Below are 21,280 nucleotides of genomic sequence, written 5' to 3'. Positions count from 1 at the left end.
TTCAGTAGAAGTATCACACTGCTAAAAAGAACATCTAGTGGATTATAATTTTTTGCTATAAAAGTTTTCTTCCATAACCCAATCCCAATTCTTCTTGCTCTATGAATTTTTGTCTTGAACTTGTTCTCAGCAAGGTTAATCATGTATGACCAAATGGAATATGTTAGAGACCACTGAGATATTAGAATTCAAATGATAGCTTTCATGCTATAATCAAATTAATGTTTGTCAGCCAGAGTAGAAGGGGCTGGAGAGATGGCTCAGAGGTTAAGAGCACTGCTTGCTCTTCCAGAGGTCCTGAGTTCAATTCCCAGCAACCACATGGTGGCCCACAACCATCTATAATGAAATCTGGTGCCCTCTTCTGGTGTTCAGGTGCACATGCAGGCAGAACATTATATATGTAATAAAATTAATAAATCTTAAAAAAAAATCACAAAGGCAAAAAGTCAGCCAGAGTAGAATAAAAATATGAAGGTGGTAGTACTGCCCATAAAAGACTGTGGAGTTCAGTCAGTAAGGTATGTGCTTGGTCCTTATAAAAACCCCTAGAGGCAGTACCAATGAAATCCCCAAAACCGAGTCAAGCAAGAACAAGATAGGCCAAGGAATGACCACACTGAAAATGAATGAAACTGATTCTTCACAAGTAAAATATTTCAACTCATTTAAGAAGAAAAATCATAGAGATTAGATAGGAAGAGATTTTAAACACATGGCTGTTTTAAAGACTAGACAGTATTGAACTCTGGGATATAGTATTGAAGCTAGAGAGAACTTTACATAATTTGGAGTTTCAGAAGTTCTGTAAGTTCCTGATCTTCTGGAGAACTCATGCAGAAAAGTCATCACCTCTGTTTCATTTCAAATATACCTGAATCTATTAGTGTGTGATTCTAGCTACATAATGGAAACGGCAAGTGGAACAGACCACTTTATTTAATGTGGACACTTTTAATGTAAAAAGAATATTTATTCGGCAAAACAGTGGCATATGCACACCACCCGGTGAGCCAAAAGAAGGCATGGAAAATGGCTTTGAGAATTCAGGTGGGAACACTTTTCTCTTCCCCTTTAATTCTAAACGTTTCTGGGGCTTTTGACTTCTTCATTTCCTGCTAATGTGATTGTTATATAACATCATGATCACTGGATTTTTCTTCTCAGATATCCCAGTACCTGTATTTTCTTTTTTTAAAAAAAAGGTAGTTAGAAAATAGTTATACCTGACTCCCCTCTCTTCTCCAAAATATAGCTGGCTGAGGATTTCCAGTTGCTTCACACTGGAAAGTCACAGTTCGTCCCAAGGCAACAACCTGGTCGCGAGGCTTCACCACAAAATGTGGAGGTTCTGAAGAAACAAAATATCCTGAATCAGATCATGTTAGCACAGCCTCCTGGTGTCTCTAGCGCTGCCTTTATTTTCTATAGCACATCATCATAGCCGACCATTTCCCACCCTTCATTTAAAGGAGAGTTGCTAAGTGCATATTTATAGAATGAAATAGAGTTGTATTGTGAAGAGATTTATTACTTAACCTAGACCTGGAATTAATCCTCACATTTCAAAGAATTCTTGAGCTACAAGCTGACCCTTTCCATTCAAATTGTACCTGAAAATGGTATGAATAAATATTATCCTTTCTCACTTAGGGTTGCTTCAAGGTGAATGAACTCTAATCACATACACACAAGATCTCCTGATACAGGCAGGGGCTGAAATCACTTTCATTTACCTCAAAAGCTCCTGAAATGCTACCATGCAAATTAGAGCCATTTAAAATCTTCAGTCCAATTATTTGACTAGAAGTGGATTTTCAGCAATAGTGGAGTCACATGCCTCCTTCATTTACATGGGCAAGGGCATGTTCAAACAGAATATATATGGAAATGAGGGCGAATTCGAAACATCTGCTCATCCTGACATTATAAATACTGCCAGCTTTGTCCAAACTGTTTGATTTATACCGACTTGAATGGCCACTTCATCCAGCAGTCAATAGAATGTCAGAAAACTGCGTCAGTTACATTGAGGGCAATGGCAGCTGAAAGGTAGGTGAGCGGATAGAGCACGCACGGGGGTGGGGAATCAGGAGTCTGCTCTAGGGCTGGGCTTTGCACAGAAAAAAAAAAAAAACCTCAATGTGTACTGAGTAAGTCCTTTCACCTAATGTGTACACTTTCCAAGTCCACTTCTTATCAGTTGTCTGAAAAAGCTAATTGTTCCCTCTTGTCCCAGTCCAAGCCAGACTTCTGACAGCTTATCCAGGGCACGACTCTTCCAGCCCTCTTTTCAAGGCCTGTCCCCTGCTTGCCCATTGTTCCCGTCAAAGTATTTTCAGTTGCTTGCATCAGTCACTTAAGGACACTCCCCACAGCAAATCAGAACCGAAACTTACATTCAGATTAGATCCAGGAATGTCACCATACTGCTTATAAGAGGGAGGTTTCTTTTTAAAAGCTCTCTGGCTAGTATACATGAATTAGAGATAATAATGGGGTTTGTTCCAACACTTTCATACATTTATATGATGTGTTTGATCATGTCTCTTTCCATTACTCTCTGTTATCCCCTTTCTGCTCTTGGTGACCTCCCTCGTCTTCCCAGTGAAAACCCATTCTATGTTTATGACACTGTTTTCTTTTATCTATCTATCTATCTATCTATCTATCTATCCATCTATCTATGAACCAAGAAAACTGGTTCTTTTTCTTGAAAAAAAAATTTTGAAAAGGCACTTTTCCTTTTATTTATATTTTCAAGTCAATAGTATCTGATATACCAATGTACACAATACATATAATATATAAAAATGTTGTATATGTGACATTACAAAAGTACATCATAAAGCATATTTAATATAAAGAAACCTATTTAATATATGAATTATAATGAACATATAATCACAAATATATCAATATAATACTTCTTAAAAAATAAAATGTGATTTGTTCTTAACAAAAATTGAAGATGAATGTACTTTCTTTTACACCTCTTTTTTTTTTTTAAATTGAAGTTTAGTAGAAAAATCTAACAGTTGACTGTTAAATTATAGGATACCTGAAAAATCAGGTCAAATGTTTTCAAATGTTCTCTAACTTATAGAAGATAAAATACAAAGCTGGGAGACACAGTTGGAGTTCAATTTGGTCAAACTGATATTCTAGCTTATAATTTTTTTGTAGAAAACCTGTGATTGTAATCGAGTGGTTTGCTCATGAATTTAGCTAACACTGTCATTACCCAGGTATAATAATAGGCATGTGCCTGGTTGCCTGGGGATGTCCCCTCCTGTACCAAGCCAAACAGGAGCTCTCTCCTCCTTAGGTAAGGTTAGAATAACTGATGTAGAATCAGATGTAGAAACTTAAAGATGACTGCATAATAAATGAAATCCAGACTAGAGTTTGGTTTTCCTCAATGCAGGAAAACCAAATGATTAATTAGATGTGTGGGAGCAGATGACTTTCCAATTCGAAGGGAATCCAAGTAGGAAAATATAAATGTTCAAACCACTTAGTCAAACGGAGCCTTGGGGTGGTCTCCATCCCAAATCTCAGGAGCTCGTGTAGGACTGTGTGCCAGAAACTGTTTCTTTTATAAAATGCCAGCTCTCCTCAAACCTCAAAGACTTATTTGGGAAAAAGGAATACAAACCCTTATGCTAACGACATTTATCCTGAAGCAATCCTTTCACACAGGATATTTGCTTGGAAATGATTTGCTATATTCTGTAGGCATAGTCTCAAGCCAACATCAACAGTGACATCAGCCGCAAGAGATTTCTTAGAAATAAACTTTAAAAAATCCTCCCCAGACTAGCGTGATGGCACAAGCCTACAGTCCCAGCTAAACAGAAGGCCTAGGAAGAGCATTGCTTGAGCCTAAGAGATTGAAGCTAGTTAGAACCATGCTTTAAAAAACAAACACAGGAAAAAAAGAAACCCTTTTCTTATGTATGTCAGATATCAGATATAGTTATAATTTATAAGGGAAAAAAGAAACAAAGAAATTTCTATTAATATATATTTATTTAGACTGAAAAGACTCACCAAATACACAGAGTTGAGGTTTTATGACTTTATATTATTATGGCTTTTGAAATCTAAAATGTTTACGTTAGCTGTGTTCAAAGTATATAATGATATAACCGGTATAGTAATAAAGTAGGTGCTGTAAATGTTAAAAATTGGACAAAGAGGAAAAAGAAAAACTGCCAATAATTCTACCATGCAAACTAGATACTACTCTAAAGATATCCTACTGAAACACCATTTTAATAATTATTGAATAGCGGATGTACTATAATAAATAATCAATTTCCATTGTTTTAAATTTTGATTCTCAGTTGTGAATAATGCTTCAGAGGGCCGATGTCTAACATACTCTATGATTGAATAGCCCATCCTTTCTGTGTGAATATGAAATAATAATATCTGTGTTGCCTTAAACAACTATGAAAGAGATTTCTTTAAAGTGAAAATGATGCTTTGGCCTGTCTTTTCACATGGCAATTTCTCTCAACACGGCATTCTGTTAACCCTACTGAATGAACTGATCTTCTTCTAAGTTAACTACAAAGAACTTTGATGGTTCTTTATAGAAAAACAAATTATAAAAGCAAATTTTAGATATTTTATGTTGTTAATTGGTATATGTAATGAAACAAACTTCATACAAATAGAAATGGAAATGAGCACTAAGGAGCTCCGAGCACACGGTAACTCAGGGACTGAACTTTAAGGACGAATGAATTATAATTACAAAATAACGTACTTAATGCAAAGAAAACCAAATTTCTTTGTGGCATGTGTTTCTGTTCATTTAATGATTTAGAGGTATAAAGTGAAACTGTCCTTTAGTTAACCAAGATATAATTCTATGACTTATCCCTTATTTCAGGAAGGAAACAATTAAAGGGCTCAGATCACACATGACTTAATAAGACAGAAAGTTAGCAAACCCATTACCTTTACTCATTGTCACAGTTACCCATACTTCCTGCAGGTTTATTCTGTGCAGTCTGTCTTTGTGGCCAATGACAAGTGAAACATGGAGGCTGATTGGTTGAAGGACATGGAAGGGTATGGATGGAAAGGGGAAGAGAAGTTCCAGTCACAGTGACACGATGATTAGGAGATGGCCAATAAAATGTCAACTTACCAGACCCAACTAAAACAAAAAAGAAAACATGGAATAAATAAAAATAAGGAAACAAACAAAAAAATGAAACAGAAAAAGTAGTAAGATTTGACTTAACAATGATTCTTCTTTAACATAAACTAAACACATTAATATTTAGATTCACTAATCACACTATCCATGAATGAACATTTGTTAGCATTTCAAGCACAATTATGAGTAACTTAGGAAAACAGAAATGAATCTTGAAATCTCTACTATGAAAAATGGTAGAGATACAATGGGTTGACAGTAATAGTATTATAAAGCATCTTTCAAGAATTTTTTTTATTTTGCTACCAGGTAACAGGTACTCTTTAGGTAATAAATTTTAAATGTATAATAAATATTAGCTGCTAATACTACACAAAAATAAAGTAAGCATCATTTTAAATCTAAAGAATGTTAAATCCCATTCAGATCCACCAATAGTTTGATTTTTACAAGTTTCACACTGGTAATGGTATTCAACTCAACTCATGCTGCTCATATTGAATACATATACAAATGAGCCCCATTCAACTGAATAATGACTCTGAAAATCAGGATACGGTCTGAGAATCTGCCTTTCTAATGAGTACTAGGTGGGTCTTACTAGTACATGACCATGAGCTGAGATGGAAGACCATTAAAACATATTGAGCTTACATGTGTACATATTTTTAATTAAGAATAAATAAATATATGAAAACAGGGAAACCACAAATTATTTAGAAGTCACAGTCACATTATTCATTTCAATGTTGAAACATGATGTATTTTAATATAGTAATGTTTACTTATAATAGAAAACAATTACTCTGTTTCTTTATTTTAGAAGTAATGATCACTGTTTTCAAAAGCAGAAGATCTTCATATACCACAGTAGGTGCTCACAGTCCATTTCATTCAAATGAATAGTTCCCAAACCAAAATTAATTTGACTTCATATTTGTCCCTATAGTCTAAATCAAAGTCAAAGATTGCTGTTTTGAGATGGTGCAATTACAAAATAGAAAAATAAGTTGTCTTGTACATTTTAAATATATGCAATATTTTTCTCTTCTAAATATATTAATTATACAAATTTCTTTACATTCTTCATACATGTCTTCTTTCTCTATATTTTCCTTGAAAGTCAGGTCAAACAATTTTTTTTTCTCTTCACAGAGCAAAGATCTTTCAATAAGGTGGGCATTTACCCTATTTTTTATGCTGTATGTCAAAAGAATTCCTTAGAAAGCAGCATGGCTTGGAACCTGTCATTCATCATTCACTCTCACCTCATTTTCTTAGAGCCTCCTAAGGTAAAGGCTCAGAACAGCTCTAGACCTGCTTCCTTTCTAGTGACAACAGCATTGTATTGGCACACAATCAGATTGGCCAAATTGATGACCAGACATACGTACACCTACGGACACTTGATTTTAACAAGGAAGCCAGAAAAACACTGGAAAAAAAGGACAGCATCTTCAACAAATGGTGCTGGTCTGACTGGATGTCTGCATGTAGAAGAATCCAAAGAGATCCATACTTATCCCCTTGCCCAAAATTCAACTCAAAGGGAACAAAGAGATCAACATAAAGTAGATACTCCTAACCTGACAGAAGAGAAAGTGGGAGGGGGATGCCCTTAAACGCATCGGCACAGGAAGAGACTCTCTCGACAGAACACTATTAGCACAGGCACAGAGATTAACAATTAATAAATAAGATGCTGTAGAAGTGAGAAGCTTCTGCATGGCAAAGGACACCATCATTCGGACCATAGTGGGAACAACTCAAGCAAAGTAGAGGAAAGCAGTTAGGGCCAGTGAACCACAAACAGGCTGCAGGTTTTGATGTCTTTAAGGATCTTAAAAAGTACTTTGTTTCCACTTGCCCACAGCAGTTTCAACATAACACTGCAGGCAGCAAAGCAATGGTAACTTCCGAATCTTAGAACATTTGCTATGCTGTGGTTTTTAAGTGGCCATTCAGAGGCAAAGTGGAACAGCTGGATAGACCACCCTGCCCCAGATGTTCCCCATAGATTACATCTATACAGATGTAAAGTGGCCTTTTAAAAGGTCTTCAAAAATATTTATATTGTCTAAAGCTGAGCTCAGTGGCAGCATGTGTGTAAAGCATGTGTGACACCCTAGATTCAAGCACCAATTGGAAAATACCAAAATTCTGTCTTAATAATGTCGTTTTTAAATGAAGAAGTACACATAAGTATGTGTACACATACGTACTATGTTTAGTTTAGAGGTACCAGAAAAATTAAAGAAGAGAAAATATTTAATTAAGTATTGTACTATGATTAGATTTTGTATTTTGCGTTAATGTTCCATTACTTAAAGTCTAATGGGCAAATATATTTTACTGTGTCCTTAAAAGTGAAATACGTTATTGGGCATTTTCCTATTAACCATATAATATACAGTTAGCATAGGCTTTGTCCATAGCACTGAAAGGGTAGAGAGATGAGAATGCAGAAGGCTGCCACAGTAATTGGGAATAATTCATGTAACTGAAACTTCTGGTACAGTTCATTAGAAGGCATTATATTAAAGAAAGTTATGTACAGCAGGGCCCATGCTATTAGTACACAGAACAACAGCTTTCTTCATGTGGCTACCAATGAAATCATATCCACTTCAAATTCTTCCAATTAACAGAACTGGTTTTATTTTGAACAGCTAATTTCTAACGGATCCTCAAATCCATGTGATTTGTTTTCATACTCTTCTGCAACAATATGAAGAGTAGGGCTCAGTTAACAAGTCCAACAGATGAGAGCCATTAAAAGAAATCCTCATTGTGGAGAAATGTCACTGGGTTAGAAAGGCACAGGAGGAAGCATGATTTTGGCCACACAGCAGAACACTAGTTTTCAAGTCATGAAGCTATCTCCACTTGAAGGGAGGAAACTCAGTCACTGGTATGTGAGAATTACAAGCACAAATACACATGAATGATAATATCACTAACAATCAGAAGCCCTTCAGGCACTCTAATACGTGGTATTATTTCCTTTTGGGGGGAAAGGTTTGAGTTTAACATAAAAGCCTGTCATCATGTCTTTCAACTTTGCAGACATAAAAATAGAGAGAATAAAAGGGATATTTTAGAATGTATTTAATGGATACATAAAACACCGTGAACTTTTTGCCTCTGATCAAATACCTCACGTCATTCTGAAGAACAATGGCTTCGGAGGCAATTTTGGTTGTCAGCATTGAAGTGGAGGAAAGGGGATGAGGCAGAGATCCTAGTCTTCAGTGGACAGGACCCACAGAGGCTGAAGAGCCCAGGACCACACACAGGGCAGTCACCACAACAAGAGGTGATGTGTCCTGAGATGCCAGAGTGGGGAAACCTTGCTGCAGGTTGTTTGTTTAATTCCCATCTTATCTGAGGCTGTCCTGACAAATCACACACCCTGACCTTGAGTGATTTCTGACACCTCTTAGGTATTCTTTTCCTTAAAAAATTATCCACTTTCCTTTAGAACAGCCATCTAAATGATGCCCACTGTATACCTGGGTATTAAATAATGTGTGATTCCAATGCATTTGCCAGGTCACCCATGACAGTGTGCATGCCACAAAACACGGGTGCAAAGGATCATAGTTCAAAGTGTGAGTACCCTGATTTCATGGTTTGAAGCTGGAAGCCTTGATCTTTCACCTCCTTTCTCCTCGAAAATAAATGATCCTTTACTGAATCTGTCTCTCAGCAGTTCTGATTCCATCAACCTATGTGTTACTATTAAAAGAAAATTCAAATAATTTGGGGCAGTTTCTTATCCACATACATCATGTTATGATCATGTTCCTCTCTTGTTACCTTCTATTATCCCCTCTCACTTCTGCTGATATTCTTCTCCCCAATTTGACACCCCCTCATGATACCCTTCTTTCCTTTTTTTCACAATTTATTCATTATATATCTTGATTGGAACTTTCTCCCTCAACTCCTCTCGGTCTCACCCACCCTCCCTCCCTTTTCCTCCCTATCCCCTTCCCCTAGTCCACTGAAAAGGAGAGTTCTCCTCCTCTGTCATCTTCCCATAGCTTACCAAATCTCATCAGGACTGCCTGGATCCTCTTCCTCTGTGGCCTGGCAAGGCCGCATCACCAGGGGTAATGGACTAGATACCTTTCTTTTCAATTAGATCCCCTACCTCCCCGCACACTGACCACCATAATAAGCCTTTCACAGGTGGTCATACCTGCTGTGGATTCCTAACTGCAGTAGAAATGTCACTTACTGTTTACAGTACTCCTCCCACCTCCTGGCTCTTAAAATCTTTCTACCCCCACCTCTCATGATGTCCCCCGGGCCTGGGAGTGTGCGATATGAACATTCCATTTACAGCTAACTCAGAGGTACCTTATTTGCAGTACTCTTAAACAAGTTAGGAATCCCTTCTTTTGACTATAATCTATTGCTCAAAGACGCCACTCTGACATAGGCTAAGAGTTGGAACAGTCTATAGGTATTAACATACATACCTAGAAGGAAGTTATACATGTTTAGTGAAATGTCAGTACAATTCCCCCATACAGCGCAATTGACACTACTAATTGCCAAGCTACCAAACGGCCCATCTTACTTGTTTTTCCTAATCTAATTTCCAATACAGCCATGTTGATTAAACCAAAACAACACAAACAAGAAGCATCTCATAGTACTTTCTGGTGCTGAAATCCTTCAATATGGTCCCAATGTTCTTAAAATTGAGAGCTACACAGTTAGTACGGCCTTTTTGGGGGACACTTGGGTGTTTTATGCCATTCGCCTGTTGCTCTGACATTCTGGAATTGAAGTACACCACACCACATCTTACCCCCATATCAGTTTATGACAGAGCCTTAGTATTCTTCCTCTGCTCCTTCAATTCCTCTCTACTCTTTGGACCTTAGCTCACGATCTAGGAAACACTCCAAGATAGTACCTGTAAAGCTGACGTTACATGCTGTGAGTGTTGTGTTTTCCCACAGCCACCTTGTGCTTACAGCATACGTCCTAGTTTACAGCCACACATCTGCGTGATGATTATGTCTGCCACCCAGACTAGCCTGCACGCTCCATGGAAACCAAGCACTTAACAATTCTGTTTGCCATCAGAGTTTATCAAGCAGCAAGTGTTTCTCACATTGCAAACACCCGCTAAAGATGAACAAATAGCAACGCCTCTAACACGCAGGAGAAAACACTCTCCCTGGGCACTCATGAGCGCACTTCTCATACTCCGTGGCTTCACGAGTGTGTATTGCTTGCCTCAGCCTTTGACCCATCTGTATGCCTTTCACAGCAGCACTTTTTCTAGCATATGTAAAGTGCTGAGAAATTTCTCCTGTGCAACAAATGATGATGCCTATCTTTAAGTAGCATATTTCTTAAAAGACCTGGTACAAGATGGCTGATGATAACCTTAAGCAACTGACAGTAAAACCACTTTGGATGCCGACAGTCTCCACAAGGTATCAGGTCTATGATCTTGTGAAAAATGTGTAAATGCCTGGCTCCCAGTTTAATGATAAAGAGCCATCAGAGTCAGCAGTATGTCTGACTGTACACTGGAAACCTCAGCAGCTTCCAGGAACAATTCAATATGGCGGGGGCGGAAAATGAAAACCAAGACTCGGTCACTTGGTAAAGCTTACCCCTTAGGTCAAGAGAGGAATTGGAATTCAGGACTTTCCAGCTCTTAACACCTTTTATTCTCAGTAAAATGTCAAAAGATTCAACTTCGTCTTAGACAAGGGACAGGATATAGCCATCTAAAAGAATCACCTCAAGCATCTAAGGTTTGCAGTCAAAAGAGCAAATCTTTATCACCCAAGTCTGCAATTTAATATAAATAAATGTCAGGCTTCAGTTCTCCAATTTTTACGATAGTACCAAAGTAAGCGATTTTTAAGTGTCCAACCATGACTAACATTCAGCTTCCTGAAAACCAGCACAGAATTACATTATTTAAATATTTACTGCTTAGGAATATAACTCAAACCAGGATTACTTAGTAACTATATTTGTGAGAGTGAAAAAGTATCTCTCATCTATTCACTAATGACTTAAAAGGCACTGTTTGAAATAATTGCTCTACCATGCACAAAGTTGACTTTCTAAAGCATCTTTGTAAATCGGCCCATCTATCAGGTTTAATCGTGTCGCACTCCAGAGTCTCCAGCCATAGCATCGACCACACAGAATGAATGTCCCTAAGCTAACTTTAATAACCATTTATGGATTTTCCTACCCTTATAAATCTGTTACAAAGCAATTACTCAGCCTCATTTTGTCTTAAGCTCATTTGAGCATATTTTGCAGGTGTGTTTATGCTGGCGCACCAACTATCAAGTCATAGGAAGTTCAAAAATCAAATGAAAGTGCTCATGCCATATTAATCCATTTTTTTTTGCAAAGTTTAGGTAAAGTATTTTGAAATGTTCATTTAAAATGTAAACAGAAACCTTTTAAAAACAAAAAGTTTAAAATTACTTCACATTTTGAAATGGCTGGAGTAAAAAAAATGAAAGGAAACCAGATGCTACAAAGTCATCTGGAGTTCTTTTAACAATGACTAGTTGTTTGCAATGTGCTAAGATGTCTCTTTAGACCAAGGAATAATGAATATTCTTCACTCTTAATTAGCACTGTGCATATCTGTCAAAGTAGCTGAAATCATAGCAAACAAATAATAAAAAGTTAATATATATGGCTGGCTAAAATAAAAATATCAAAACTTCAATTATTTAGTATATTTATTTTATCCAAGGATAAAATTTTCCTCATAAGGAAAAATGTCCTTAATATGCTCAACAGTTATTCCCTTTGTAAAAACTCTCTAAAACATTGAGTAATCTCAATCACTTTATGTCTAAATTGTTCTGGATAAAATATACTAGGCCAATCTGAATTAGAGAACTAAAATTAATTATACCAAATAATGCACAACTTTACTAAATGACTCTGAGTCAAAATTATGCAAGATTTTTGGAAGGAATCTAATGTTTGAGAGTGGGTTAAGCTGATAATGCCAAGAGAGAAAAGTTAAATTATGCCTGCCAATTTCATCCTCAGACTCCATCATTCACATTTTATAGATCCACCCAACCCATTCCATATTTCCACATTGACAACATTATTTGAGAATGTTGGCTACTAGAAAAAGTCACTCCGGTTACACATCCTTACAGCTGGGGCTGTAGAATACCTTCCCCTCTATTATGTAGATGAGCGTGTCGCACGTAAGGCTCAGAACACAATGGAAGGCCCAGGATATGCTATTCACTGGTACAGCGCTGAATGATAACTTGTCACAGGACCTTCTTATGTGCCAATTATTTCTCCTTCCTGACTGCTCTACTTACTTCCTCAAATATTTGCTGGCACATACATTAAGAGTGTTTCAAATTATCTGTATTAAGACCACTGGGGAAAGCTTCTTCTTTTGATTACTTCTTAAGTCTTACATCATTATGATTTAAATAACCGACATAATCCTATACATGTAAATGAGAGTTAAAGAAACCTTAGAGAACATTACATTTTCAGCCATCATTAGGGTAAAACAGCTATTTTCTTTAAGGTTTAAGAACACAAGAAGCTCTTCATCCTTCCTGAAGAAATGAGTAGAGAAAAAAGGAGCTTTATAATTCAACAGTGCTGTTGAGTCTCAGTCTCAGGTACCAGTGTTAGAAAAATAAACAAATAAGAAGTGTGTGGGGAAATAAATAAAACCAGAAGCAGAAATGGTACTCAGCACCCTATTTACAGCCCTGGGTCAGAACAGTAACGAGAGGGGGCTAGTCTCATAAATCTTCCCCTTGTTAAATTGTACAGAGACTTCATCAAACCTCTGATGATGGTATTTTCCTTTCCATTTCCTCACAGAGGAGTCATTGGCAATATAGATTTTGTGCAAGGTACTGTCACATGTCTTATGAGTGTTTTCTATTTTTAAACACAAACCTCTTTCCTTTACCGTCTCTAGATTTTTGGCACATTAAAAAAAATCATTACATTTAAATACAAAACAAATAACAGAAAGCCACGATGAATGCATAACAAATATGCAAAGGTGGTATTTAGAAGAAGGTCTATGACTTCATCTTCTTTAAGAGTAGCAATACAGGAGATATTGCTTTTGTTGAGGTGGTGATGTGTGTGTGTGTGTGTGTGTGTGTGTGTGTGTGTGTGTACCCTTTGACCTCCCAAATCACTGTCTGTGGTAGCAAGCTAATTTTCCTGGACTTCTGTGTATTGTTGCAATATGCCATATGGCATAAAAAACGTCTTCTCTGAAAGAAGTTGATGGTATCTTGTTTGAGTCTAGCAAAAGTGTTCCACATTTATCAAGGTTTTTACAGTCAGCAGGTAAGGCTTTGCAGGGTTCATAATGTGCTTAGCCAAAATGTTGATGAACTCACAGTTCTTAACCAGGATCCTAGTTTCTAATAAACCTACCTTGAACCTAAAAAAGGCCCCTCTACACTATTAGTTTTGGCCTGGGCTCAAATAACCACATTAATGGTCAGACACAATGTACTATTATGCTGCCAGCCTTTGTGAAATCAGCAATTTAAGGGAACTGTTCCAACAAATGATTTAAATGAAGTCTACATCAAAGAAAGGAAACTCCAAAATGAAGGTCTTGCTTTAGTTTTTTTTTTTCTTTCTCATTACTTTTTCATACTTAGATATCATATGAGCTCCAAAAGAAGCACATGAGCCTTACACAAAGATTATATGTGTTTCTAAAGCTACATTCAGTGAACTCTATGATGGAAACCTCATATTTATAAATTAGGTCTTCCTTTTTCCAGAATTTCTTTTTTGAAAGTTTTTAAGTTTATAATCTCCTCTGTCAGTAAAAATCTACAGTATACATGGCTCCTTACTTTGTTAAACACTGACCTGATTTTTAACACTAACTTTGTATTCTGAAATAATCATCTAGCAATTTCCCAAAGAGCCACATTTACACATGACATGATAAAATTCATATTATGTTATTTTCAAAATGATTATTTCTATTTTAGAAAACTGTTAAGTTTAGGGATGCCAATTTCTTCTAATATACTATACCTCTTGATCAATTTTTAAAAAAAGATTTATTTATCATTCATAGAGCATTCTGCCTGCATGTTGCCTGCGCAACAGAAGAGGGCACCAGATCTCAATATAGATGGTTGTGAGCCACCATATGGTTGCTGGGAATTGAACTCAGGACCTTTGGAAGAACAGTTGGTGTTCTTAATCTCTGAGCCATCTTTCCAGCTCCCTCTTGATCTATTTTTAAGGTTACCTTATATGGAAATTATTGCCAAGGGACTGTCCATCCAAGCAATATTCTCTCAGTATATTATGGCTTTGGTTTCATGAGCCCTGTGCATATCAAAATCTAAATGCTCTCAAATCCCTTATAAAATGGTGTCAAGCTTGCATATAACAGATATATCCTCCTGTGCAGTTGTTCTAATATTATAAACAGATTGAGTTTATGTAATAAAAATTAAAGAATTCAGCATTATTACTTCTACCTAGAAAGTCAGCAGCACTGAGCATACTAGGAAACCTAATTATTATTCTACATCCCCACCTGAAAGGCAAAGAGGATGGACATCAGAAGAAGAAGAAAACAGGAAACAACCTAGAAACCTGCTACAGAGGGCCTCTGAAAGCCAGAAGAAGAAAACAGGAAACAAACTAGGAACCTACCACAGAGGGCCTCTTGAAAGCCTCTGCCCTGCAGACTATCAAAACAGATGCTGAGCCTGATGGCCAATTGTCAGGCAGAGTGAATGGAATTTTATGTAAGAAGTGGGAAATAGTAAGAGCTGGAGAGGACAGGAACTCCACAAGGAGAGCAACAGAACAAGAAAATTTGAACACAGGGAACTTCCCAGAGACTCATACTCCAACCAAGGACTATTCATGGAGATAACCTAGAACCCCTGCACAGATGTAGTCCATGGCAGTTCAGTGTCCAAGTGGGTTACCTAGTAATGGGAAGAGGGACTGCCTCTGACATAATCTGATTGGCCTGCTCTTTGAGCACCTCCCCCTGAGAGGGGAGCAGCCCTACCAGGCCACAGAAGAGGACAATGCAGCCACTTTTGATGATAACTGATAGACTAAGATCAGAAAGGAGAGGAGAACCTCCCCCATCAGTGGACTTGGGGAGTGGCATGCATGCAGAAAGGGGAGGGAGGGTGGGATCGGGAGGGGAGGAGGGAGGCGCTTATGGGGGAATACAAAATGAATAAAGTATAATTAATAAAAAATAAAAAAAAGTTATAAAAAGAACCATGGTATTTATAAATTTGTCTAAACAACAACAAAAAAGAAACTTGATCATTTAAGTCTCAAGCTTTGATATTCCTGTTTATATGACTATACAAGACATTTTTGTAGTTGCACATTTTACTCACTTTATCTTTCCTACAACTACTGATAAGTAGCTGTGGACACTAGAGACAGGCAATGAGTGCCATGTTTAAGATGCATCACCTCTTTCCTGCTGCCTACTTCCCACACCCTGGTGACCATTTTATGTTCACTGGCTCTTTCAACTCTCCAAGTGTCCTTTGAGAGAAACATTGCACCACCATTTTACTGAAAAGAAATACGAGGCTCAGAAATGTAATAACTTATTTAGTCAGCTTTCAGTACGAGTATAATATTCTAAAAATGGTGCAACTAATTTCCAGGTTCACTGTTCTCTGCAGCATAAAAAAAACAAAACAAGCAAACAAACAAACAAACAAAAACGCTCTCAAAACACTCTACCAAATACATAGTAAGAACTAAGTATCAAAGACTTAATAAAGAGAGAGTGAGAAATACTTCTCCTTGAAGAAAATGTAAGACAATGACTGCATTCTTTATTATTATCCACTACACTTCTAAATCTTGACACATATAGAATGAAAATTACAACTAATATGACAAATCTTAAGGGGTTGTTGTTGTTTGTGGGTTTTTTGTGCTTTTGTTTGTTTGTTTGTTTTGAAGGTAAAAAAGGAAAGCATTCTTAATCCACCTCTACTTTTCTTGGAATTTCAATGTTAATTATCCTAGGTCGTTTTAACTGTTTCTCAGCAGATGAGGGCACTCAGAAGAGCTAGCTGGCTCGCTTGGCTGGCAGGGAACAGGGCCTGTACTGGATTAACACACACTGAAGACATTTTTGTAGCATTGATTACCGTGTGCCACTTTGACTGGGTGAAGGCGTACCTAGATAGCTGAGGAAGAAAGTCTGCTTGTGAGGATATTTTTAGAAGGGGTTAGCAGTTAAAACTGTACACTGAACAATAAACCTGTTCTTATTAATGTGTGTCAGCTTAATGCACATTTCTCACTTCATTTTTGTTCAATATTTACGACTTTCTATTTATTTTATGCTCGTGTAATACTATGGAAATGAGGTTACAGAAATAACAAATTCAGGTATTTTTTTTTATTCCAGTTCAAAGTGAATCATAAAGCAGATGATACCATCTGCAGCATCAACAATGCATTTGACTGAAGAATGGCCAATCAAAGTACCCAGCAGTATGGGGCTCATGAAGTTTGAGTTGAGTAGGAGTGCCAGGAAGACAAGTAACTTGCCATCAGAGGTTGACAAGAACCCAGTGAGAGCAATCACTGAAGCGGCTCCTCTAACAACAGGGCAAGCAGTTGCTAAAGAGCTGAATGTGGACCATTTCATGGTCATTTGTCATTTGAAGCAAATAGCAGAGGTGAAAAAGTTTGCTAAGTGGGTGCTTCATGAGCTGACCAAAATGTTTTCTTAAAAATTGTCTTTATGAACTATGTCCTGTCTTAGTCCATACAATACTAGTACTAATTTTTATAGGATTGTGACATGCTACGAGAATTGAGTTGTGTACAATAAGCATCTTAGTGACTGGACTGTGAAAATACTCCAAAGCACTTCTCAAAGTCAAACTGTAGCCAAGAAGGTCCTGGTCCCTGTTCAGTGATATGCTGCAGGTCTGATTTGGCATAGCTTTTGAGTGTGTGTGTGTGGGGGGGAATTAGTATGTCTGAGAAGTATGCTCAGCAAATTGATGAGCTACACCCTAAACTGCAATCCCCATAGCTCACACTGCTCAGCACAAAGGGTCCAGTTCTTTAGGACAATCACATGTCACACAACTAACATTTCAAACACCAAACAAGTTGGTCAATAAATATTTGCCTCATCTATCTGTTTCCTGGCCCTTTGCCAACATGATATATTGTTTTCAAGCATCTCAACAGCACTTTTTTGTTAAAAAATACTGTCAGAACTTTCTAATAGTTCATCAAATCCCAACACATGAATTTTTATGCTATAGAAATAAAATAAATATTTCTTATTGGTAAAAATGTGTTGGCTCTAATGGTTCTTATTTTGATTGATAAAGATGTGTTTGAGCCGAATGATTTTGATGCAGGCAGAATACCGAATACTAAATAAATATATCTTTTTTAAAAAAAAGGCATGGTTCTGAAACTGTAACTCCTTTTGTTCCAACCTAAATAAGAAATATAGTAACTTTCACTAAGGGAGGAGCAGGCAGGTAGTTTGGCACAGGAACTAGGCTTGGCTTCTTACAGAGAGATGGGAACCATGATAAGAGTTTAATGGAAGGAACTAACATAACTGAATCTGTGTTTTAGATAAGAGGACCTGCAGAAGACAAAAGATTCTACAGAAAAAGAGAATGGGAGACAAAGAAACTTGTTAGAGACCTGTGATTTCCCAGAGTGATGCCAGATACCTGCCTTAGAATAGAGGTAGAAGACGAGAAAGACGGGAACAATGCTGAGAAACGTACAAAAGGCAGATGGAAGAGTGGTTGCTGGTTCAGCGAGAGACATGGGAAATAAGGACAGTGAGGGATGTGACATTTCTCTGAACTGGGTTCTGTGTGTAGCTGCAGGTTGTACTTCGGAGGGAAGTGGAAGATCCTGGGAAGTCGTTCTCAGATGCTTCAGATGCTTAAGTCTGCTCTACCATTCATTGCCAAGACAGAAGTAACTTATGGTTCCTATGAGAAGAAACGTCAAGGTTCCTAAAAGTCGCTTCTCATTTTACTGAAAGTTGTAATTGCTCGCCAGTTCCTAGTTCATAGGGGCCTTGAGTAGGGGTCAATCCTAAAATGTAGTGCCCGAGACACTTCAGCAAAGCTTCTTGGCTGACACATGCAGTACAGCACCAAGTAAAAGGCTCTAGGAAACATCCCATTAGTAGCAATTAAGTCAGCCCAGAGACAGCCTGCACAATTTTTTTCTCTCTCCTGCCTTTGTGTCTCCCCCATTTCATGTCAATCTCATACTCTAAAGAGCAGCCTTCCAGCAGCTGTCACTGGCTAATCAATCCTAATGAGGATGTACTTTTCTCCTTCATTATATACTTGGCATAAATACCTGTGAGAGGCAAAAGACAATATAATTCCATGGACTAGAATAGAGTATATACCCCTTTGACAATTCATTTTAGCATTGCTATTATATGTCGGCAATGAAGTTAGAGAGACAGCAATACAATTGTACTATGCTTAAAATTAGACATCAAATTTGAAAGAATGGCATGATTTCAGATCAAGGTTAAAAAAATGGACAGTCACTTCTGTGAGAGGGGCTGAAACATTACAGAACCTCTGTATATGATCATTGAATAACACCTGGCTGCGCTTTGTCTGGTACCTGCTTTTTGTTTTACCACAGATTCAAGAAAGAACAGAATAGAAACCAAGTCTCAGACATCAAAGAGTAACTGGTTCTGTGGGAAGGCTGGAAGGTGGACAGTGGTGTGCAGAGATAACAACATATAGTTTTCTGTGTCTTAGTGCTGCAGCATTCAGCCCCCAAGAGAAACAGGAGAACCAAGAATCCTTTAGTTCCTTCTGTAACAGACGTGCACAAAAACGCGATTCGATTTTCCTAATGGTTCAACTCAGGGAGATAAAAGGTGATTGCTTAGGAAATGGCTGGTGTGTGGACCTCTACACTCAGTTCAGCTTCCTGTGACTGATAGGACACAGTGATGGGAACATGATCATTCTGCTGATAGACTCACAAATTCACTCTGGAAATAAAATTGTGACAGTAATAAGAGCTGCTTTATCTGTGAAGTTGTGAAGAGAGTGGAAAGATTAATAACGCTATCTAGCTTGCCCTGTTTAAGCAAGATTCTTCCACACTGAAGGCAAAATTTGAAATGAATGAACTATAGTTTAAATTCTAGGCAGTCTTGTCTATTTTTCTTTTGCAAAAGTAGTACTCCAAAGGGGAATGGTTTTAAAAAGCTTTCTACATAACTGCCATTGAAGTAAGTAATTTAAAAATATAAAGTTGTTAGAAATAATATATTAAAGAGAAATCTTTATTTTCCTTCAATGTTGTAAAAATATTTTGAAGATCTAGTCATTCTGAGTAACCCAAATTCTAACTTTAATCAAAAGAAAAAAAAAAGCACACACTTAAAAAAAAGTCTTGGATTGTGACTGAAAAAGAAAAAGACAAAACAAAACAACAACAAAACAATTTCACAAGAATATTATCTGGTTCTAAGAAAAACCTCAAGGCGCACCTGACAAGTATCCACTACACAATGGAATGAATTTCGATTAAGACAATAAAATAGAAGGAAGAAAGTCCCACCATTCTCAAACACCAAAGGAGGCGTAAATCGTAACAGTTTCAGTGACATGGTGTTTAAAAACTTGGCAGCATGCCTCTGTGCATCTATTTTCCTCTGGTTAGATTTCATGTTTTATAGATATGTCACAACCTATAAAGTTGTTATAAATACTGCAGTAAATATAATCTCCTTTGAAAGTTGAGCTATTATGCTATATTAAGCACTTGTTTGGAAAATAATTCAATCCTATCAAGATAGAATTGGCAATCCTAACACTTATAAATAGAGTTCAAACATAACAATAGCCTAAGACTGTGGTGAACTATATCTTTTGTTTAAAGGAGGTACAAAAACAAGCTTGCATCTTTTAGGTTTATAAATTAAATTCTAAAAGAAATGCATAGATGGTATGTATGTATGTATGTATGTATGTATGTATGTATGTATGTATGTATGTATAAGGAAACATACACATATGGGGTAAGAGTTGTAGACAAAAACATTAAACATAATTAAACAACTGCCAATTTAAATTCACAGGTAGTAAATGTTGGCTAAGCCCAGTAGATGGACTGTGGAGTCTGCATAATTGAATTTTCTGAGTAGGAATTAATCAGAAACTCCTTTTCATCCTAACTATTCCAAACAGGGCTGTTTCCTCATTTTAATTAGTCACACAAGGAGCATAATTATTTTAACATAACAAATGATATTTTCACATTCCCGTCAAACTAATGTTGAGCCTTGAATCACATTCTCACAGCAAATTTCAGTGACATATATAACTTGACATGTAAGTTAAAGGGACTATGATATTCCTGAATCTTGATATTTATTGATGAACAATTTATAAAGGCAGGGCAGAATGTATTTGCAGCCTGCAACTTCCTAATGCCACAAACGTTTATTGTAACCTTTTTTCCCCAAGTAAAATAGAAACATCGTTATTGATTAATCTATGTTTTGATTTAGCACAAAATTTATTTGGCTTTCCTGTGCTGCTGCTGCAGATCTAACATTGCCCATGGACCTCAGGTGGTGTGGCAGTCTGGGTGCGGTGCCGTGCTCTGGAAGAGAGTGACATCAGCAGGCCACCCAAGTCTGAGTGGCCATGAATATTAAAGTATTTTGGATGTTGTTTATTCATGAATAATCTTACTAGTCTCCGAAAAGTACAGAAACATTCCAGAGAGATGGATGGAGTGGCTAACACTTAACAGATTCAAGGCTGAGGTCAAACACCTCCTGAGGAATACTTTGTAACAACACACCACTGAATAAAAGTATAATACCTTTTAACAATTTGTGTCCCCAAATAGTCTTACTATTCATCAATCCACCTAATGTCTACTTTATGAAAGTTTGATGATCGTAGCAATCACAGCTACTATTTTTGTGACATACATTTTCAACTTTGAAAAAGTCCAGAATTATGATGAAAACTTTTCAAGCTCTTCAATATTTCTGTATATCTATAGACTACTTCT

The 21,280-nt window shown here is 37.1% G+C and overlaps 1 protein-coding gene across 1 annotated transcript in view; it reads right to left on the bottom strand.

The window, feature by feature from the left end:
• The window catches only part of Robo1 (roundabout guidance receptor 1), a 740,394-nt gene that overhangs the window by 78,610 nt on the left and 640,504 nt on the right, over positions 1-21,280 (bottom strand). The window contains exon 7 of the mRNA XM_055617842.1: positions 1,227-1,351. Within this exon, the coding sequence (XP_055473817.1) occupies positions 1,227-1,351 (125 nt within the window). The remainder of the gene's footprint in view (positions 1-1,226; positions 1,352-21,280) is intronic.

This window comes from Psammomys obesus, unplaced genomic scaffold (assembly GCF_907164565.1).
Source record: "Psammomys obesus unplaced genomic scaffold, mPsaObe1.curated_primary_1811, whole genome shotgun sequence".
Classification (NCBI taxonomy): Eukaryota; Metazoa; Chordata; class Mammalia; order Rodentia; family Muridae; genus Psammomys; species Psammomys obesus.
This window is presented reverse-complemented; position numbering and strand designations above follow the sequence as displayed.